At 35.3% G+C, this 24,263-nt stretch overlaps 1 protein-coding gene across 1 annotated transcript in view; it reads right to left on the bottom strand.

Moving 5' to 3' along the window:
- The window catches only part of PPP1R1C (protein phosphatase 1 regulatory inhibitor subunit 1C), a 134,180-nt gene that overhangs the window by 61,335 nt on the left and 48,582 nt on the right, over positions 1-24,263 (bottom strand). Inside the window, exons 3-4 of the mRNA XM_003253808.4 lie at positions 3,552-3,589; positions 1,242-1,302 (exon numbers count right to left, since the gene is read on the bottom strand). Of these exons, the coding sequence (XP_003253856.1) occupies positions 1,242-1,302; positions 3,552-3,589 (99 nt within the window). The remainder of the gene's footprint in view (positions 1-1,241; positions 1,303-3,551; positions 3,590-24,263) is intronic.

The following is a 24,263-nucleotide window of genomic DNA, read 5'->3' as shown; positions in this document are numbered from 1 at the left end:
GAGACTTTCAGTTTAAGATTTTCCTTTAAAAATAATACTATTATTCTCTGAGTACATGAGCACAGTATTAATTTATTTAGTTTAAGTGAACCTAAAAAACAGCAGAGGAAATCATTAAATGAGTGAACATATATTTTTCCTTGTTGCCCATTCATGCCAAAACTGATGTATCTTGAAAGTACAAAATCACTTACAATGGGGAAAACATCTTTAAAATGGTTAAACTTATCTTCAGAGAGAGATGCCTAGTAGTCTCAATAATTATCCTGGAATAAACTACAATGCTGATGATTGTATTATGTTCTGCAGTCTTATGAACAAGCAAACATGGTGTTTTATAGCTGCATGAGGAAGGAAGTTTACTGAAAGTAGCTATTAATGTGTCCATTTATATCCCACCTCCCTGAATAGGCCCCAAATCTAGGGCAAATACAGAGTGGGAAATTTCACTCCCAATTTAGCCCTCTCTCCAAACTCCAGAGGAAGCTGCTCAGCTGGCCTCTCATGCAGTTGAAACTGAGCTGGACAAATTGAGCATGATCAACCACTGGGCCCACAGCCCAAGCACCAGACTGGAAAAAACATGAGAGAGTAGACTGGACAGACTTTACCTCAAATTAAGAACATTTCAGTGTGAGAAATAAGAGATGCTTTCCCTGGAACTGATGTTGGTCAAGATACTGATAGGTCTTCTTTTAGCAGTTCCAATTCTGGAGAAAATTTCAGAATCTGAACTAGATTCTTAGTTGTTTCAACAGTAGTTACATGTACAGTGAATAGCTGTTTGATTGAGTTTCTTAGAGCTGCTCCTGACACAAGACAATGAGGCAACACTTCATCCTCAGTCTCCCTGAAATTCAAGTTATTCTGCTTTGCTTTAGCCAAGAGAAAAATGGTAATCATCTGCCAACACTGGCAAGAGTAATTAGGGCTTCTGGAAAAATTTCTTTAAGGAAGTATGCGAATAAGGGTAAAAAAAAAATCTTTGTCATTATTTTGGAAACTCTGAATTTCTAGACAGAAATTCTGAGATCTCTAGTTATTTCTTTTTCAACCCCATATTTTACTCTTGATGAAACTAAGTTTTAAGTAGATAAGATATCTTACTGAACATCACACTGCTAAGTTGCAGAGCTGAGACTAGATCCAGCTTATCATCAAATGTGTGGTCCTAGAGAACAGACGGCCGACCAGCCATGATTCAGCACTCATGACAACCGGAAACAGTACCTGAACAGTACCTTTTATGGTGGGTGGTGTGTACACACTCTGCTTCCTTTGCTTAGGGGATGCATTCTGTAACTGTGGAGAAAGAGAAAAAAGTAAAAGCCTTAGATTTGGATGCAAAGTACAATGCCTTCAGACCTGTGAGAGAAATAAATACTGTGCCATGTTATGAAAAGCTTTCTGATTTCTCCCTGTCATGAAATAGAATCTAATTAATGAGAAATTATATGCATGTTAGTGATATCACAGACTTAAGAGATATATGGAGTTGTAGGGTCTACTTAATCATAAGATTCTTCATTCATGGCAGCCTTGAAATCATTTTACTTTCCCACCTAATAACATTAATTTCTTTTAAAAAGAAAGAGAAAAAGAGACACCAATCCTTTTCATTTGAGAGAAAAACAGTCTGAGTTCCATGACAAAGTATATTCCAAAAGCTATGTCCAGGGAATAATAGTATCTGTTTGTGGGGTTATTGAGTGATTCAAGAGGGACAATGAGGATCCTTGGAAAGTAATAGCAAACTATAACCCTCTTGAATTGACGTGTTCAACTATTACCTCCATTTACTTGGAATTATAATGTTGAGGTAACATTCTTCACATGTTTAAAAGATAAGTCCTTTCCTAATAAAACTGCTATGTGACATTCTTACCCAAGCATTATTGGATCAGGATAAAGTTATTGAAGAAGAGATTTTGCATTTCAAAATGACAAAAATAACAACTTATTTCAGGGTCAAAATACAGATAAGAATACAGAGCTCTATATAATGGATATACATATTATTCATTTAATAAATTACATGGTCTAACCCCCAATCAGAAAATGCCAAAGACTCTGTTTTAATAGCACGTTGATTTATGTTTTAATGTGGTAAGGGTACGGGTCTTAATCAATGAGTTTTCGCATCTGGAGCAATTATTTTTGCTTTGAAAAGCTCAAGTGTAAATAGTTACAACATACTTTTTGAAGATTGTTCCAGGCTTGCTATGCACATTAGGAAGAACATAATGTACAAAGTTTAAACTAGCAACTGTTTTACAAAGTTGTAAATAGAGCTTGAGGCATCTTTCCTTGTGCCTACTAAAGATTAACTGCCCTCAAAGGTATCATAAAGATGTTATTTATCTGATGCAAAAGCAATCAATTAAAAACTAAACCTTTCAACAAAACAGTTCCAAATCCACATCAGATGAGCAAATAGTATAAGCAAATTTCTCCAGAATAGAGTTTTGTGATACCTACATACTATGCACAGGTGTAGACAGGGTGACTCTACATTAATGTTAAATATGTGGATGATTGACATTTCTGGGGCACTTCTACTGTTTCAGTCACATCTGGCTGGTTTTGAGAAGGAATCAGTTTATGGATTTTTAATGTTTACTTCCATACACATATTTAAAGATCAAATAGAAAATTAAATCTACAGAAATTTTTTTATTGTTGTTGTTTAGTAACACAGTGTAAACTTACTAATAAAAACTAATTTATATTTATATAAGAGTTTAGTTTTCAAAGCATTTCTACTTTTACTATCTCAGAAAATTTTCAGAAAAGTCTTGTGATATACTATTTGATATTTTGTCCATTCTACATTTTTCTCTTTAAGTATTGCTGTATGCCTACACCTACAATCAAGGGAATTGATTAGGTAACCCTGCACAGCATCCTATTCAATATTTATTTCATTTCTGGGAACTAGTTTATTCACTTTGTGTTCATATATTCTATATTATATGCTCTCCTAGCCTCTCCTGGTTTCTATTTTCTATACAAACTCCTACACATGTATGTGGAGGGAATAGAGAGTGACAGTGTTCAGACAGCCTGCTGAATTTAAATCTGAGTACATTTCTAGGTGAATCCCTTGGATCTGTTTACTCAGGCTTTGGAGACTTCAGTCCCCCTAGACTGTGGCCTCAGACTTTTGGCTCCACATACCAGAAGACCCTGTAAGAGGTGTCATCCCTCCAACCCCATCTCCTTGCTCTGGGGTTCCAACATTACTTGGCTTAGCCTGTGGTGTGCATATACAATCACTCAATACATTGAAGTTGTCAATACCATATTTTGCCATTAAAAGTGATATTTTATTTTAAAAGTTTTTTCAGGGGTTAGCATTACATAGGTAGAGAATAAGGTAACCGAGAGGCAGAGATTTTAATGACACTATATTACTGTTTATTCAGTCAGAAGGAGCAATCTAAAGTTTTATTACAGTTGTATCATATTATTTATATCACATCAAATCAAGCAAATTTTTGCATTTTTAATTGATTTGAACACATTTATAGAAAATATTTTTAAAAACTTACTTCCTCTTGTGTGTTGGGCACCTTCTTGTCATCTATTTCTGTAAGAGAAGTAGGTATAATGTATTAGGCATGTAATATTCTTTCTTGTAATACATATATTAACATTTTCAACAACACAGATAAAAATGATTTAATAATTGCCTTATACAAAAACTACAACTTACAGCTAGGAAGTAGAGGAGGACAGAGGTGGGTGGTTTCCTTTTGATATAACCTTCTCCCAAAGGTTTGAAAAAGGTATAGAAAAAGCTTTCCTCTTGACATCCCAGATTTCTCACCTTTCAGCAGTTCAGAAAGGGGACCAGGGAAGTGACTCTTGGAACAAAGTTAGGTGTCATCAGCCTCACACTTAAGGTGTCAGGAACCTCCTCTCCTCTGCCACTATCCATTAATGAGAGTCTTTGTCAAATTTCCTCAAGTTTGTCACTACCCAAATCAAATCTCCTTTCCCACTCAGTCCAATCACCATGACTACAAGGAAGGCAGTACCCTCTCTACATATGTATCTGGAAAGAACTAATTGCTCCATCAAATATTTCTTATGACAGTGCTTGGGTGGCTTCTTATGACTGTGCTGTGTATGAAGGGTTGTGAGGAATGGTGGGGTGGAGGAAGAGGTGCTTACACATGCCCCTTCCACGGCAGGAAGATGTTCTGGGCTGGGTTTCTTTTTTACCTTGTCACCTACATTGTATGGCATCTGCCTCTTGGCTTCTTGACCTAGTTCCTCTTTCCTGATCCTTATGCTAGGCCCAAGGCTCAAAGACTAACCCCATGATCCAAAAACTGAATGAGAAGTTCATCAAATAATATCTGCTTAAAGACAATGATGTAGATCTGTATTGACATGAAAATACATGCTATATAAGTGAAAAATATTTCAAAACTAAATGAATGGTATTTTTATTTAATAAAGGATAGATATATGTAGATAGAGTGATATATATATGCATAGAAGACTACCAATATGTTAACTGTAGTTATCCTGGGGTGATTGAATAACACATTCTGTTTTATCCCTATCTGTACTGCTTTTCTTTTTATAACAAGCATGTATTACTTTTATAACAAAAAAGCAGTATATATGTATGTATGTGGATATATATCTATACATACACAAATATATACATATATGTAGTAGAATTTCTCTATAAATCCAATCATGCCTGAAGTTGATATTTCATATAGTAAGAGAACAAACTGGCTAAACAGCTAGAATGGGAATAGTACATGGAACCATTGTTTATTCTAATCTGATATCTTGCTTACTAAATGTTAAAAGGTTATGGAAACTTCTCATAAATTGTACTTTCTTTATATAAGGGAGGACAGTTTAGTATGGCAATCACAAGTGTCTGATGCAATAACTAAGTATGTGGGGCATTTTCAGGCAGCTATGAATATACTAAATTGAACAATCCTGTCTATCAATGCACACTATTTTTTTGCTACCATATTATTATTAAATATCAAATATGATCCACTGTAACAATGTACTGTGATCCATTGGATGATTAAATGCCAGTGGGGTTCCTTAATATTTTGTTTTTGATTAGGAGTTTACAAAATCCAAACCAGGACCTATAACTGTATGTTTTAGAAACACAATGGGATCTGATCATTCAGATTTTTACTTTCCCTACTGTCTCACTACAACGCCCACTAAAACAGTGTTTTCCCAAGGCAATTATGAGGGCTTCACTTGTTCAATATTTCAATGAAAAAAGGTTTGTTTTGTTGTTGTTGTTGTTGAGTTCTGCTGATTAAATCAATTATTTATGTCGTGAAGCAAGGATTAAAAAAATTCAGTCTTATATTCTTGTCTTGAAATTGAAAAGTGAAAATTAAATAACTAACTTTTCAGGTCAAATTGACTCAGACAAAAGTACAAGGGAAGCCAATAACAGATCATAGTTTTCTTGAGATTCACTGATTTAAGTAGATTTCTATTTTTCTTAATAGATTGCTACTAAATTTGGGAGGTTAATGTTTTCTGCTTCCCAAGCACCTCATAAAAAGACACATGCATGAACACACACACACACACACCCACACACACACACACCATTCTCATCAGCACATGCAATGGGGCAACAGACCACCACGAATATAGTTTCTCTCTAATTTGTACCAAGGAAGTTATAGCCAAAGGAGAAGACTCCCAAAATATATGCAAATCTTGTCAGTCTTTACACAAAAACATCAAAATGTTCTTAATAATGTCTCCTTTTTTTTTTTCTCAGGGCCTCAAATTCTGACCCCATTGGCAGTCCCAGAAGTCTTTAGGAAAGTGGATCCCACATGAAACATAAGAATATATCCCTGTCTTCAAATATTGTTTAGCTCTCTCATCAAACCAGAAAAAAAAACACTATTTTGGAGTAGGGTTGAACAAAACCATTGTGTTAGCAGATTATCCATAATCAAAAACTATAAATTTTCTGAAAGAGGCTTTTGTAGCTATTCCAGCCATATCTTGTCTATATTTCTCCATTTCTCAAGGACCACTTAGTCTGAAAGAAAAAATTTCTTGGTTTGGGAGGAAAATGTAAAACTCATCTAAGTTTTAAGAAATATTGTCATCATTAAAGATGAAGACAGAAACAGAAATTTCTGTTTTGAGTATTGATTAGTTAGAATGCTCTTCAGATATTTAAATTCATGAAAGGAACAGGACAAACTGAGAATGCATGTGGATACACACGTGAACTACAAACACCCAGCGTCTCCTTGTCTTTGTCAATGAGATCTCATTCAATTTTGGAAAACTAGTTGTAATAAAAAATTAAGTGCCTACAAAAATGAAGTGTAAGAGCAAATGAAACAAAAAGAACATGGTCAAAAAATAAGGAAAAGTGAACTATAATAGAATGAGAACTATAAAAACTAAGAAATGGGCAGAACGCAGAGACAGAACACTAAGGAAAGCCTCAAGAGCCATGGTTGAGGCTGGCAGCAAAATCTGTCTTGGAGAAAGCACTGTAGAGCATACATAATGTCTAATACTGTTTCTTCCATTTGTCTGTCGTGACCACACTTAAGCCACGTAAAATTCCTGAATCACAGAGTTTTCCTCATGTGTGAAATGGAAAGAGGAAGCATAATAATTCTTACTCTGCCTTCCTCGTTTTCTCATAAGTTTTGAGGAATAAAAAAATGAATAAATGAGAGCACAATTTCCAACTCCTTAAGTACAGACTATAACTTCCTTCCAAAGAGTGCAGTATGGAAAAGGAGCAGGAGGGAATGAGTATCTTTATGGTGGGAAACTTAATTCTGCCAGGTGATCAAGGTCAGCACAAGTCATAAATCGTGTTGATCCCTTGCTATGATGCTATGAAGATGGGACTTTATATCAATGATCTTCCTCCTCAAACCCCTTAAGCCCAGTCTAGTCATGAGAAAAACATCAGATAAATCCCAATACAAGGGCATTGTACAAGATTGCTGACCAGTACTCTTCAAAACTGACAAGGTCATGAAAAACAAGAAAAGTCTGAGAGACTGCCATAGCCAAGAGGAGCCGAAGGAGACATGACAATGAAATGTAATGAAGTATCCTAAATGGGATTCTGGAACAGAAAAAAGGGCATTATAAAACTATCTCAATAAACTATAGGTTTCAGTTAATAAAAAAATATATCATTATTAGGTTATTAATTGTAACAAATAGTAATGACTAAGAATATTAAAAATAGGGAAACTATGTGTGAAGAAGGTGCTCCATGGGACTCAATGTGCCCTTTGTTCAATTTTTCTGTAAATCTAAAACTCTTTTAAAAAATTAAGCCCATTAATAAAAACTTGAAAAATAAAAAATCACTAAATACAAATAAAATCACCCTAAGAGTACATTTTTGTTCTTACTGTCAGAATTCTGTGTATATGTTGAAGAGCAACAGAGAGTCATGATTAGAAAGTAGACAATGTAACTAAAAACAAGGTCATGAAAATATCATTTTAAAGTGTTATATAGGGCCAATTAAAGAGGTATAAGGAAGGACAAGAGTGCGCTTACAAAGAGAATATTTCAAAGTTTAGTTGAAGTTGTTGAAAGCTGATGCAAGTAAAAATGTATTAGAGGAAAAAATGGGGAGTTAAACAATTTTCAAAAAGTCCATAATAATGGGAGTACTTTACCTTGATTTACTTACTGACTGAATGTGGGGAGATAATGGAACAAACTATAAAATAAAATACCACTAGTATCTGTTTGATTATACATATCCCCTAGCTTGCTGCTTCTGTGCATTTATTCCCCATATCTAGAAAACTCCTGCCCTCATACCGAAAACTACTATCCCTCTGAATTCTGTTCAAATGGCATTTCCTCTGGGAAATCTTTCCCAATTCATGTCTCCCCTATGCTCAATTGGAACTCATCTCTTCCCCAACCAACACCCACAGCACTTCCTTTACTCCTGTCTCATAGAACTTATCACCATATACCCTATATCATGTCCATTAGTGTTTTTATATCCCCAGGCAACCTGTAAAAGAATGAGGATTATCCTCTATGTTTGATTTTTCCACATCTCTGAGCACAATAGCATAGCTGACACAAAATAACAACCTGTCAAATAAATTTATCTTAATGCCTATGTTGCATAAAACCAGACCATCTGTTTGCTGCTTCTCTGCATTCCAAATTACAATAGTAGTGCAATTATTTGGTCATAGTGGGTGCTAAATAAATACTTTTAACAATTTTTAAAAAGTTTGCAAACTTTTTAAGGCAGAATCCATTACTTCCATTTTTAAAAATCAATGTGCTAGGTTCAAATGTTACAGACACTCAAATTCTTATAAATATTGCCTAAGTGGCTCAAAGGGAATCTTAGAGGAAAAATAAGGATGTATGACTTCCCTCTGTTGGTTTCTAGAGATTGGGAAGATATCTATTTCAAGGACAATATGTATAAGACAAATTAAAAATAAGCGATAGGCAAGGTCAAATCAGATATATAATTTTACAGAAACTAGCCTTAGACAATAACTAAAACCATGGAAATGAATGATTTATCCTGGATATTGGCTGCTAAAGAGCACTGACCCATATATAGAATGCTTTGGTAAGAAGAGACTCAATTTCTTAGACTAAACCCCAAAGGTACAGACTTTTGATGAATTTACATAACAGAGGGTCACTTGAATCTTCATTTTAGGCAGCTATTTTGGAAATGTGAGGGAAAAAGTCAGTTTAGTGGAAATTGGAGGGCTTCCAATAAAAACAGTCTTGTAAGTTCATGCTTTGAAGACTCTTCTGCTCAAAAGCAATAGCAATGGCAGATTAAATACAAAAAGAGATGACTAAAAAGATAAAGCCACAGTCAAAAATTAGTTAAACATCTCCAAGGACCATAAATATAAGAAAAGCAAAATGCAATAAGCAGGTTGGAAACCATGGGGCCTGAAAGTCTTTAGATCCAGAAGTCGACTGAGGCAACTAGAACTTCTAATCTCTCAGCAGAACTGACTTCGTGTGAAAGACAAAGGCCAGACTTGCTGCCTGGAAGTGGAAGCTGGGCTCTCTCGTCTGTGCTGAGAAAGGCACGCATCTGTGTATCTAGCGGGACGAGAGAAAGTGGTCATCTTAGAACAAGCCACCACAAGCTAGGTAAGTGCCTCTGCTTTACTTCTAGTGTCATCATAAAACAGGAGTCCTTGATGTCCCAATTAGGATCTCATTCTAGATGAAAAGTATATAGTATTGAATACAGACTCAAGAACATTAACAAGGAAGAATGAGCATAAAGGAGAGAAAACTCCCATTCACAAGGAGTTGAAAATTAAAATTTCAAAACATAAGAAGAAAAGGAAAATTCTTTTCTGGGAATACTGCTTAAAAAGCAAGTGGAAGATGAATTCTTCCAGGTGAAATGAAAACATCAGAGCAGTTCTAAAATGTCTCTAAAATGCATATATTTTGGACTTACAAAGAGATGAAGAAGAAAGCATAATTTCTCATGAGAAATCATGAAGCCAGAAGGAAGCAGCACGACAGTTTTCAAGTACTGAACAAAATGAACTATCAACTGTAGAATTCAATATTCAGTAAAATCATCCTTTAGGAATGAAAGAGAAATAAAGTTTTTCTTTATCCACCATTAGACAAAGGAAACCAAGAGAATTTGTCACTAGCAGATATACCCTCTCTAGCAGATATACCCTAAATGAATGGCAAAGGAAGTACTCTATAACCAGAAGAAAAAGGATTGAAAAAAGGAGTCTTAGAACAACAGGAAGAAAAGAAGAATAATGAGAAAAGCAAAAATGTGAGTAAATATCATAGATTTTGCGACCTCTCTTGAATTGTCTACATTATGTTTGCCAAGTAGATAAAAAATTATGGTTCTCAACCTATATAGAGGGAATATTTAAGAAAATCATATAAGTAAGAGATGGTAAAGAGACTTAGAGGGAAGCAAAGACACTTAGAGGGAGTTTTTATACTTTACTCTGATAAAAGTTGGCACCAGCAAACTGTGATAAGTATGTATGCATAATAGCACAATTGCTAAAAATCCACACAAAGAGATACACTCAAAAATGTTATAGATAAGAATTATAAAAATGTTCAAGTAACCTAGGCAAAGATAAAAAAAATAAAGCAGAAACAAAAAACAAAATGACAACTGGAAAACTAAAATGGTAGATGTAAGTTCTGACTTATCAGTAATTATATTAAATCTAAATGGCACAAATAAACCTATTAAAAAACACACTGGGCCAGGTGTGGTGGCTCATGCCTGTAATCCCGGCACTTTGGGAGGCCAAGGCAGGTGGATCACCTGAGGTCAGGAGTTCGAGACCAGCCTAGCCAGCACGGTGAAATCCTGTATCTACTAAAAATATGAAAATTAGCCAGGTGTGGTGGCACACACCTATAATTCCAGCTACCGAGGAGGCTGAGGCAGGACAGTCACTTGAACCCAGGAGGCAGAGGCTGCAGTGAGCTGAGATCATACCACTGCATTCTAGCCTGGGTGACAGAGCAAAACTCTGTCTCAAAAAGAAAGACGCACACACACACACACACACTTTGGCACAGTGGATAAAAATCAAAATAACCTAACTATATACAAGGGCATTATGTTGAGTGAAAAAATAAAAAGCCAATTTCAAAAGGTCACATACTGTGTAATTCAATTCATATAACATTCTTGAATGACATTTTGTTATTCAAGATGGAGAAGAGATTAGTGTTTGCCAGGGATCAAGAATAGTGAGAGGAGGAAGGAGTGAGTATAAATATAAAGTAGTAGCAAGAGGGAGATCTTTGTGGTGATGGAATAATTCTATTTGATTGCCATAGTAGGTATACAAATCTACATAAGTGATAAAATGCCATAAAACTATAAGCACACATTGTACTCATGTCAATTTCATGGTTTTGTTATTGTACTGTAAATGTTATCATTGGAGAAAACTCAGTGAAAGGAACCGGGAACCTCTCCAGGCTATGTTTAAAACTTTCTGTGAATCTTTTATTTCCAAATTAAAAGTTAAAAGAAACAAATTATGACAACAAAAATTCAAGATTGGAAATAATTTAAGAGAAAATTAATAAATCAAAAATGTTACTGAGAAATTTACCCAAATCCAATACCAAAAGATAAAGGTATAAAATACATGAAATAAAGGTAAACAGACGTAAGGAAGAGATTAAGAATCTGGCCGGGGGCGGTGGCTCATGCCTGTAATCCCAGCACTAATCCCAGAGGAAAATATAAAATTAGCCAGGCGTGATGGCAGGCACCTGTAGTCCCAGCTACTCAGGAGGCTGAGGCAGGAGAATCACTTGAACCCGGGAGGCGGAGGTTGTGGTGAGCTGAGATCACACCACTGCACTCCAGCCTAGGCAACAAGAGCAAAACTCTGTCTCAAAAAAATAAATAAATAAAAATCTGCAAAATCATATAAAAGAGCAGATTTAGAATGAGAGGATAAAAGAAATGTTAGAAAATGTTTTATAAGTGAAGAGATACATAAATATTATAAATAAAACAGATGCCAAGAAAGTTAATGAAAATAACTCTACACCCAGACCATAGAAGTAAAAGTTTATAACATCACATTTAAAGAGAAATCTTGAGGGTAACGAGAGCTAGAAAGGACAATTATTAACTGTGGAAAAATCTCACCTGCAATAACAAATGGCAAAGGCAAAGGCATGGAAGTAAACAAAACTATTTTTCTACCTGCTAAGTTGTATTCAAAAAGGACAAAATACAGCCATTTTCAGACAATTGAAAAAGATCAATAGTTACAATGACCTTTATTTTATCAATGAATAAAATCAACTTATATTTATACATTCCAGAGTGTTTAAAAATAAAAGATCAACTATTCATTCAAAGTGAATAAAACAAATATTTGTACATTTTATAAACCCTTTAGCTGAAAACATTTTTTACTGCAACCAGATTATACATCTTCAAACAGAATGGAAGATGGAGGAAACTGCAGACAATTGTTTCCAAAGCTAATTTTATCCTACTCTAAGAGCAGGATTGGCTTGTTTTTCTTACTAATATCTTTCTTGAACGGATGAAATTATCAACATAAAAGTCCTTTCTTTTAAAAACATACACTTTCGTTTTGTTTACTAAGCCTGTTTTTCTTGGTTCCAAAATAACTTCAATTTCCTCCTTATTTTGAATTTTTGGTGAGTATCGAGAAAGAGAAAATTTCTTTTTAAAAGGGAAACATATTACTACATTTTGTTTAGAATTCAAACATATGATTTTTTTTTCCTTGGCTCACTCATTTGGGAGCTATTCTAATGAGCTGACAGGAAGTCAGTCTATTTTAGTCATCTGTCGATAAATTATGATTTTATTTTACTAAAAATATTAGAACATGTTAATAAAAATTGTATGTTTTGTGATTTCAATTAATTTTACAACAAAGGGTTAAAACACAAATACTAATCCTGAGATTAAGTGGATAATATCTTTTTCTTAATTTAAAACAGGGCAGGTTGAGCAGCAAAGTGGCAGCCTGCTGTGTTGGGGCGATGGCCTCACTTTTGTCATATTAATGTGAGATACATAAGCAGGTGAGTGTCAGAGGAGAAAGTAGGATTGTGGGCAATCCTAAACCAGTTAGTTAGGTAGAATTCACTGAAATCGAATTAAATTTCACAAAACTACCATCGCTGTGTGGGATGATATGACACACAAAAGAAATAAACTTGATTATTTCACTAATCAAGGCATTCCTTTGGCATTGTCTAAAAATAACTGTTAGCTGATAGAGCCAAGCATGTCTTCTCTAATAGGAGAAAGGAAATTGAGATTTCCCAATATTCTTTTCTTTCCATGACAGAGACTAGATTTGTGTTCAGTTATACGTGTTTTTCTCACCATTTAATTGACACTTTTTAAATCTGATGATTTACTTTTATTCCATCCCTTAAAACTAATCCTAGGAAAGAGGTTAGAGAAATTTCCTGAATTACCTGGAGCAACAAAGAAAAACTAAAAGCTAAGTTTTTATTTATACTGCTAGCATTTTTGTTAGATACAGTGGTATTTGATACCTTTTAACTTCTATCAAATTTATTATTTAAAAATCATCAATCTACAATTGATGCTTAATAATTTTGTCAAAAATATTCAGTATTAATCATTGTATTATCATGATTTTTTTTTTTTTTTTGAGACAGAGTCTCACTGTGTCGCCCAGGCTGGAGTGCAATGGCGCGATCTCAGCGGCTCACTGCAACCTCCGCCTCCTGGTTCAAGCAATTCTCCTGCCTCAGCCTCCTGAGTAGCTGGGATTACAGACGTGCGCCAGTATTATCACAATTTAAAAAAGGGTTTTGTAAAATATTAACTCTCAATCTCCACTAAATCTAAAACATTTCATATATACTTTAATATCAAAAAACAAATGGTTTAACTGTATTTAAAGAGTGGGAATAAATACAGAGAGGTCATTATGTCAATATCACAGTTCACTCTAATGTGCGAGTAAAATTTATGATTAAGAAGTGTTGTCTAATTGTTTTCTAAGGCAGTGGGACTCACCTAGCACAGCTGTGAAAATTCCACATCTTTTCACATTGAAGTTTAAGTTGAAAAATAGAGGCCATGTAAGTTTATGAAGTATGGTGATAAAGTTATTTCGTGACTCCTTTTTTTTTAAATGTCTATCAACGGAAATACTGTAATTGATGTGGTGGTAATATTTAGCTACCGGAAAAAACCATGGCTAAGCCTTATGAATATTACCACTTCTCCCTGTATAGGCCTGCACTGGAAAAGTCATTCATTAAACTACAGTATTACACCTGTCATGGTAAGCATTACTGGAGGCTGATTCTTTACCTCTCTATCTCCTTTAATCTGTAACAAGAGAGTGATTGCTACAATTCCACAGACTTTAAACACTGGTCAGCATTTAAGGTTTTCTTTTATCTTTCAGGAGGCATTAAGAACATATTTTGCACAAAAAACACTAATAAGATTGCAGAATAAAAGTCTCAATCATGCATATATTCTTTCCCCACTTCTTTTACTCTTCTGTTGAGTTAGTGCTTAAAACAAATACTGCACCTTTCTCCATCAATTTCCTCCATGAAATTCAAAGTATTCAGGTGAGGATAGGTTATTTTCACATCCAGCCTGTGTATCTCGCTGGATTATGAGAGGCTCCGCTGCTGCTGTCGTTTTGTTTTTGTCTGAAAGCAGGATGTGTTTGATTCTCTTCTTTTTAAAGTTACTCAAGAGAAAATGTTGACTGCTGTAATAAAAATCTGGATGAAATTGTAGTTCAATGTGTTCTGAGACTCATACTCTAGGAAATGTATGCAGAGTACACTGAGATTAATAAATGAAGTGGAAAAATCTTCTGTATTAAAATGTTTTTCTTTTGAAATTTCCTGTCAGTTTTGCATGTGTTTTATACTCTGCTTTTTGACAAAGTTTAAGTATTGGCTTGTGGATGACAGGTGAACAGATATATTAGTGTTTAATTTGGCTAGGATCTGGAAGAATCAAATAAATAGACAAGGCTGTGAGATCAATGGATGACTTATTGCTAGAGTGTGACACTATGATCAGAGAACCAGGTAAGGCTGGCATCTGAGCAGGTAGTCCTGATACGCTGTTCAGAATTAACACATGAACAGAATACACAAGTAGAGGCTTGGAGGGTGGAGAGTGGGCTGCAGAGACAGCACTTTTGTATCCAAAAGACCAAACTGAAATAAAGTCAGCAGATGGAGTGGAGTTCTGAGAGATAATTTAGTCCTGAAGACCAAAATTAGGCTTTTTAAAGAACAGTACAAGATAGCAAGGTGGTATAAACAGATGGTGAAGATAAACTTCTATGAAATCAAGCATTAGCATCAGAGACACAGCCACTGAGAGCCTGGCTGTGAGAGGAGGATAGTTACTAGAAAACTGAGTAGAAACTATAGCGGATATTCTACATAAAACTAGGAAAGTAAACAAACAAAAAACTTGCCTTGACATTAAATTTTGGAGTTTTGCTTGAAGTAGTATGGATCGGTTTACAGCAGGCCAATGATATTGCTTAACAGAACTATAAAAATAGGATAAATTATAAAAGACAGCAAGACCTGATGAAGCAAAGAAAACTACAGATAGCAGAGACATTCGGAGCTAGAGGCTCACTATTCAAATTTGGCCTCTGGCAGAGCCCCACTACAGGAGAGCGGAAAATCCACAAGATATTTTGGCAATTGTGTAATACCAGAGTGATAAAATTGAAGACTTCAGGGAATTAAAACATGCAATTTGTCTCTGCCTTAAGACATTTGAGAGTTTCTGAAGCTTTACTGGGTAAGTGAATAAATAATATGGAAATCTCTTGAAAACAGAATGTAAATTTAAAAAATACAAAGACTGCAGACCATTAGTTGAAAGGCCTAGAAAAGATACAAATCAGAGGTAAATTGAATCGTATTAAAACGAAAATGGGGACTTTCCTAGCACAATTGATTATTGGAATACATGATCAGTTTCCTATTCTGCCCCACAGAGGAAAAGGTAAACCCCTGCATGTTTTGGAGCCTGAAAGAATGCTTAGCGTATCTCTTAGTTTGATGTTCCACTCCTCTGTGTAATAAGTTGAATAGTATCCCAGTTTGCAGCCAAGGGATTATATTCAGCCAAGGCTGCAAACTGGGACACTATTCAAAACCTTAGTATATTTTCATTAGCTTTTGTTCATAATCTTTTCCTGCACTATTTTGTGTGAAAAAAATAATTCTGTAGAGAAGTAGCAACAGAGAAAAACAATTTATGTTCCTCTTTTTGAGGTGCCCTAGAGAGATTTTTTTGTTTGTTGTTGTTGGTTTTTTTTTCTTTTTTTTTTTGAGATAGAGTCTCATACTGTTACTCAGCCTGGAGTGCAGTGGTGGCATGATCTTGGCTTACGGCAACCTCCGCTTCTCAGGCTCAAGTGATTCTCCTGCCTCTGCTTCCCGAGTAGCTGGGACTACAGGCGCCTGCCACTACATTCAGCTCACTTTTGTATTAGTAGAGACGGGGTTTCACCATGTTGGCCAGACTGGTCTCAAACTCATGACCTCAGGTGATCTGCCTGCCTCAGCCTCCTAAAGTTCTGGGATTACAGGCGTGAGCCTCCACACCTGGCCTGCTCAGAGATTTAATCATAAGGACATCGGTGCTATCATTGACAGTCTCTGAAGGAATTTACCATCAGATCTCTGAAAACAACAGTGAAATCTCAATTATCACATTTCAGCAGATTCTCCATTTTTGTATCCAACATGTTTCCCATCCAACTACTCACCAGACCCAGTGCTTCTTAGCTTCCAAGATCAAATGAGATGGGGCACTTTCAGGGTGGTAGGGCAGTAGACTGTATCTAACATGTTGGAAGGTAGAATCTCTTTCTTTACAGTGACCTTTGGATTACAACTATTGACTAGGTCCTCTACAGTTGAACAATATAAGGAGGGGACAAAAACAAAAATTCCATAGAAGGCTTTATATCTACTAATTCAAAACAATCATTGACCCATGAGCCTTCAGAATTGAATGGAAATAAATCAAAGAGAAATGAAAGAAATTGTTTATGCACAGCTCAATTTCATTTTGCATGTGTATTTGCCATTTCCTTGTGTTATTAGCATTCTAGCATAAAATCAATCTGTTCAAAGTGCCAGAGAAATCTATGATGTATTTCTTACCTATAGCAGAGGATTAGAATTATAATCTTTTTTATTAGGGCTAAATGTAGTAGGGCTATGAAAAATCTCCTAAGCCAGCTATAGTGAAGCCTGTCTTCCTGACTTACTAAACTCTCCTCCTTTCCAAAGTGAGCTCTGTTTATAAGCCCTTTGCTGGGCTCTGTTGAAGGCCTATCATTTGGGGCTTCAGGTTAAGCCACTAGGCAGTGGTTTCAGTTGTGTTTTTCTTTGAGTTCTTAGAGTTAGTCAAAACTGGGGCCCAGACTGAAACCACCAGAATAATAAAGTTATATGCACTGGAAAGGGGAATGTGAGGAAAAGAAGAAAATGGTAAGAAAAGTTTTACCCTGTTGTACCAAGATTCACACAGCTGTATTTTTCTTTCAATATTATTTATAGCTTTCCATTTTAAATGATGAAAGTGGGAGCATAACCTCATTACCTAATAGATTTTTATCTCTCTGAACCCCCTAAAATGAGCCATTTTAGGGGATGCCAATAAGAACCTGGTATAAGATATTCTCTGTGGAAATAGTGGTGGAAATGACAAAGAAAACAGAAGATGGATTATGTTGATTTATTCAAAAAGAACTCTCAACCAGTAATTGTCTCGTGATTCAGGTTGGAAATCTTCCAAACTACCTTTCTGCTTATATTTCATAATTTCTGCTGCTACTTCCAAGCACAGTAAAAGAAGAGCAGAAAAAGCAGAGTATTTGAAACCTCAAGAGTCTGCTTTTCATTAGTATTCTCAATTTTTATGAACTTAGTTTCTCTTATAAGACATATTTTATCCTACCACACAACCATTTTATATGAGAGCCAAAGAACTATTGAATCATCTTATCAGTTGTGATTTTCAATCACTGGTACATTTTTTTCTGCCCTCTTGGAGTTTGAATTTGCCACGTTTGCTCCGGAAAAATAAGTTGATTCATTTAATGGATGGGTTTTCTCTGGGGATGACATCAGTTTAAACAGCAATATTCCAGTAATTCTAGTTTTTTAAAAAAATGTATCTTCTTTTGAGTAGAGAACTGATTGTAAACATACTTTTAACATAACTTTTACAGATTAGAAATAATTATTAGATGTTTTAGGCAATGTTGGAAAACTAATGAAGTAATTATTCAATGTGCATTTAATCCTTTCCCAATAATATATTTTTATGTCATTTTGATCTATAGATTCCTTTAAATAGGATTTGAATAATTCAGGTATTAGTCATTTTAAAACACTAATATTTCATTTTTCTACCTAAGATATCACAAAAGTATTCTCATCAGAGTCCCCAGATAAAGTCTTATGGCCAATTTATTTACAAGTAAAAGTAGGGGAAATAATTGAGGTGAGCATGAGAAAATTATTCAAAGGTTAACAATTTGAATGATGATGACAGGAAATTTTGAGAGCATTCACTTTAAAGATGGTTCTGAGAGGCACTGGAATAATTAGCTGCTTACCACTATTTGAAATATTTAGTTCTCTTTTTACTTCACAGAAATGTTTTCTTTTTTTTTTTTTCACATAGGTCGCTAACATTGACAGTGACTTACTAAATCTGCTTTGTAACTTGCATTAGTCAGCCAGAGCACATGTAATAGATTTTCATTTCTAGAGAAGATATTGGAATATAAATGTAAACTTGTAAAATATTTCTTTATGTATTGTACATTTAATTACTTGCAATGATTGTCCAACTTAAAATTATTATCAACGTATTTCTGTCTTTTTTTTTTTTTTTGAGACAGTCTCGCTCTGTCACCAGGCTGGAATGCAGTGGTGCAATCTCGGCTCACTGCAACCTCCACCTCCTGGGTTCAAGTGATTCTCCTGCCTCAGCCTCCTGATTAGCTGGGATCAGAGGGGTGCACCACCACACTGCGCTACTTTTAGTATTTTTTTTTTTTTTTTTTTTGAGTAGAGACAGGGGTTTCACCATGTTGGCCAGGATGGTCTTGGTCTATTGACCTTGTGATCCACCTGCCTCGGCCTCTCAAAGTGCTGGGATTACAGGCGTGAGCCACCTTGCCTTTGAATTGCTAGTTAATAATTTTTTATGACTAATTTGGGGATTATCATTCATGCATACAAACTGAAGCAAAGCTATGTTTAACATTGGGTTTCACAGAGAGTAGAACAGTGGTTACTAGGGACGGGGTAAAGGCAGAGGGAATGGGAAGACATAGGTCAAAGTACAAAGTTGCATTATGTAGGATAAATAAGTCTAGAGAACTAATGTACAACAGGAGGTCTGTAGTTAATAATATATTCACACTGGTACTTTGCTGAGAGAGTAGATTTTAGGTATTCTTACCATGAAATAAAGGAAGGAAGGAAGGAAGGAAGGAAGGAAGGAAGGAAGGAAGGAAGGAAGGAAGAAAGGAAATGTAGGAGGGGAGAGAAAGAAAAAAGTAACTATATGAGATGCTTGGTTTGTTAATTTGCTTGATACATATTCACTATGTATATGTATATTAAGGTAAGTATATTAAAATATCATGTTGTATATTTTAAATATATATACAGTGAAAGGTAAAATAAAATTAGGTTTCAATGTATACTTATAAAGCCAAATATGATTGAACATTTGATCATTTTGAAGCTTTTCTACTTTGATCAAATTGCCAAATCACAGAATTGCTCATTTAAGTCATATTCTTATTTTATAGTTATGCTATTTTATATCTTCCATGGATGAATAATTTATTTTTTCCAAACTCTTTTGCATTTTGAACTGTGTAGATATAACCATTGCAAATTTCAAAATAATTGTATCCGAGTATCACTATTATGAGTAAACCAATCATTATAAAAATAACATAAAATAAAGCAACATTCTTTTTAACTAGAATTCTGTATAACAAGAGGCAAACTTTTATTTTTTAGTTATAGATGGAAAATTTATTCTTAAAATCACAAGATGTTACTGTACACATTAAATACATATGGATGATTATAAACAAAGTGGTAATCTTTCCATGGCTTAAACAACTGAAGGCATCCTATCATCAATGGAAGTTTTTTTTGTTGTTGTTACTAACAGAAAGAGAGGTCAATGGAAAAATATCCTTAAAATCCTATTTCACTTTCTATAACTTTTTATTGACTTGAAAAATATAGAAGTTAGTTTTTATCACTTGATCATCTGAAATAAACATTCACTTTTCATCCTAAATAACATGCCTCAAAAAAGCAATGCTTTACTTATTGAGTTTTAAAGATTGAAGGATTAAATATCCGTGTAATTGGATTGTTTTCAGCTCTTGGTATTTTTACCTATCCCAAAAATCTTAACCTTCATGCAGTTTCTCAATTTTCTTGTCTCAAATGTAATTTACTTGAGGGTTGCACAGTGTGTTCTAAAATGCAGCGATTATTTCTAGTAGCTATATGGAAGAACTGTGAAAGGACAGACCCGTAATGAGATACCAGCTCAATATGTTTGGCACCAAGTTCAGATAGGAAAACAGAATATACATATATCTATAGATAGAGAGACAGAAAGATGAAGGAAAAGGAGCTTTATCTTTGTATAAGCCTTAAACTAAACCACTTTTTTCTTATAATGGTGATAAAAGAGAAAAATAGAATAAAAACACATTTAAATGCAGTTTGTAGATTAATGCCTATGATAATCTGTGTCTTATATGTAAGGGTGTCTGTCACCATGGATCAAAATGTGCTCAATATTTTAACCATAATTTATTGCATATATACTCTGTGCTATGCATCCTTTTAGGAACTGAGGTCCAACCCTCCTGGGGAGTTTAAACTCTATTGAAAAAGACAGATGATTAAAAAGCAACCACAGTACAGTATTAAATAAGGGCTGCAACAGAGGAAACACAGAGTGTGGGGGAAGCATATATCAGGGGCATCTATCTTATCATTTTTTTCCTTAAAGGAAATAAATCCTTATAAGCTTGCTGCTGAGATGGCCAGCAAAGGTGAGTGGACAAGGAAGTTGGGTGGGGTAAGACTGGAGATGAGAAAAGATTTTCATCAGATGAAACAGCTTGTGGGAATGTCCCTGAGGTTTGAGAGAGCATTTTTTAGAAATTAGAAAAAGCTCAAATATTTGGACTATAGAATGCCAGGGGTGAGTTCAGGGAGATGGGGTTGAAGATTTAGTAAGACTAGATGATTCAAGGATTTGAAACTGTATGAGGAAGTTTGTAGTTTATTCCAAAAGTGATGGAAAACCAATGAAGGGTTTTAAGCAGAAAGAGGCATGACCAGATTTCTTTCGTAGAAAGATCATTCTGACAGTTATGTGGAGAATGAATTGGAGGAGTCCAACCTGGATACAGGTAGCTCAGTTAGGAAGACATTAAAGTTATTCAGGTGATGGATGATGAAGGTTGATCCAGGTGAGAGAGATGCTTAAGAGAAAGAATGGACTTGACTTGCACACTGACTCGACATGGGTAAGGGTGGGGGAACAGGTGACAGGAAAAGTGAGTCAAACATATCCAGTTCTGGCTTACATTTTAAGTTCATGGAATTGTTCATACTGTGGTACTTACTGATTATCCAAGTGGGTAGAATTCAGATATAGTCACTCTCAGGAGTCAAAGCAGAGCTGAAGACATAGATTTAGGAGTCTTCAACATCTAGGTGGTCAATAAAGCCATGAGAGAGGATGAGAATGCCCAGGAAGAGGGTGGAGGACTAGAGAAGCAGAGGGCCAAGGTGGCAACTCTGAGTAATAGCAACAAATAAGGAATAGACTGCAGGGAAGAAGACTGTAAAAAGACACAAGAGAAGCCAAGGATTCGAGGGGAAACCTCATGGTAACCTATACAACTTACGTCAGCGTCGTTCTTTAGGGTAGGCATAACGTTGTCCTGGATCAGCTACTCCACATTTACATGAGTGGCACATGTGTAAACTGCTTAGACATGGTGTGCTGTTTAGGTAGATTATTTGTATCATACCATGTCTGGGCATATATGTGGTAAAAAAAAAATAGATACTTTATAGAGCTTTCTCCTATTTTTTTCATGTTCTATGTTCGATTTCAACATAAATGACATTATAGCAGATAAATCATATATCCTTTTGCTTGTTATTTTGCTTATTAAAGTTTTTAAAGCAGTATTTTGAGTTCAGTATATAATAACCATATTTCAGACCTTTTGAGGAGGTTTGGCAGGAGGTTGAGGGTATCACAAGACTCTTTGGAAATCTGTTCTTGTAAAATAAAATTTTGGTGGTTTAAGAAAATAATTCAGAAACAGATGGGTCAAATTTACTTCCACACACATGAATTTGAATACGAAGTGGTTGACCAAATGCATTTTGCATTCATCTAAATATAACTCTGTGAGTATTGAACTGGCAAAAAATGCTGAGTTGTGTGTTCTTTTGCTTTTCTAATATTTGGCCATTATGTTTTAATAGTCAATTTTTAAAAAATTTTTCTGGCGGCTCATTGTTTGCAGTTGCTTACCTATTTTTTAAGGTTAAGGAGAAAGTTTTTAAACAAATATTGTTGTTCGAGTTTTTTAAGGATTCTTATTGTAGCAGATGTTTCAGATGCCTTGCATCCAGAAAGGCTCACAATCATCTCTAGTTGACTGAACCTATCTCATTTTCTGTCCTTCTCTTAAAGCTAATACCTCCAGCTTCCCTGGTACCTTTTAATTTGACTTGGTTTCAGTACTACGTTTTCCTGTTTGTCTCATGACTTGATGCCACCTCTTAAAAGCTGGTGCACAGAACTGAGCACAACATTCCAGACCAAGGTATAAGGCATTACAATTCTGCTATTGCAGCAGAGGACTAATATGCTCTTGTTTACTTCATTCCACCTCAACCTCATGCCACATGCATCTTTCCTCTTTCTCCCTAGGGCATTCTCTGGCCCTAGGAGAATCAAATGCAGGTGAAGTCAATGCTCTTGGGAGACAGTTCACAACCACTAGAGGACTGAAGCCAGTGAGTGAAAACTTCAGCCTCCTGTTTTCAGGTGGGCAGCCCTAGCAAGGTAGGCTAGATGCATCTTAGGAGGTCCCAACATAGTCAAGCCTTCATTTCACAGCAATGACCTTGATAAAGAGTCTTTTATTTACTCCTTCTCTCACTTATTCTTGCTCTCTGAAATTCCATCCCAAATAAAGTACTTCCATCCAAATCCTTTTCCAGTCTCTGTATTCCAGAGACTTTAAGTCACTCATTTTTCATATTTATCTGTTACATGAAATAATACATCCTTGAACTTCATTGAACAAAGATCAAGAAGTATTTATTCTTCTTTTATGTTAATTGAAATTTTACCAAATGAGTAGAGTAAAAAAGGAGTCATACTTTCTATTCTATTCCAGAAAATCTTCTTCAGTGAATACAACTACATAATTCAATTATCACAATTCAACATGAGAGGTGTTAAATACAACATATACTGACAGATAAGTGGAAGAGAAGGAGTTACAGACACAGAAAAGGAAAAAGTATGACTGGCCCAGATTATCAGAAGTTCAAAAAATAGTTGGAAAAATGGGATACAAACACATGCATGAAATAACCACATATTAGATCAAAGGAATGTAGATAAATACATTATAAATTAAACTTTAAGCACTATAAAGCTGCCAAAAGCAGAATAAACAGAGGTTATCAATTTGGAGAAGGAAGCAAACATGATGACATTTTGTTGCTGGGTAAAGGGCAACTATATTCACACATAAAAGAACATATGGACATCTGTTATATGACCCCTTTGGTCTAGTATGATAATTTTTTTGTTTTTCTTTTCTTATTTTTACCCTTTTTGATTGCATTTTCTTAGCTCATACAGTTTATATACCAAAAGTGGCTACATTTGGGACAATTTTTTTTTTTTTTTGAGACAGAGTCTCACTGTTGTCAGCCTGGACCGGAGTCAATGGCATGACCTCAGTTCACTGCAACCTCTGCCTCCCAGGTTCCAGCAATTCTCCTGCCTCAGCCTCCCAAGTAACTGGGATTACAGGCGGCTGCCACCACACCTGGCTAATTTTTGTATTTTTAGTAGAAACGGAGTTTTACCATGTTGGCCAGGCTGGTCTCAAACTCCTGACCTCAGGTGATCCACCCGCCTTGGCCTCCCAAAATGCTGGGATTACAGGCGTGAGCTACTGTGCCAGGCCTGGAACAATTTTTAGTAAGAGAAGTGCTTCATAAGAAGTTCATATCTAATGTCGATGACATATTCCATTTTTTAAAATTGTGAAGAAACTTAGATTAAAACACATCCAATGCAATTCCTATAAAAATATCAATATCATTTTTCACAGAGTTAGAAAACAACAACCCTAAAATTCATATGGAACCAAAAAGGAGCCCGAAGAGCCAAAGCAATCCTACGCAAAATGAACAAATCTGGACGTATCGCATTACTGGAATTAAAATTATTCTACAAGGCTATAGTTACCAAAACAACATGGTACTGGTATAAAAGTAGACACCTAGACCAATGGAACAGGATAGAGAACCCAGAAATAAAGCCAGTTACTTGCAACCAAATAATCTTTGACAAA

Source organism: Nomascus leucogenys, chromosome 22a, assembly GCF_006542625.1.
Source record: "Nomascus leucogenys isolate Asia chromosome 22a, Asia_NLE_v1, whole genome shotgun sequence".
Classification (NCBI taxonomy): domain Eukaryota; kingdom Metazoa; phylum Chordata; class Mammalia; order Primates; family Hylobatidae; genus Nomascus; species Nomascus leucogenys.
The sequence above is the reverse complement of the archived record's forward strand: the minus strand, read 5'-3'. Positions and strand labels throughout refer to the sequence as shown.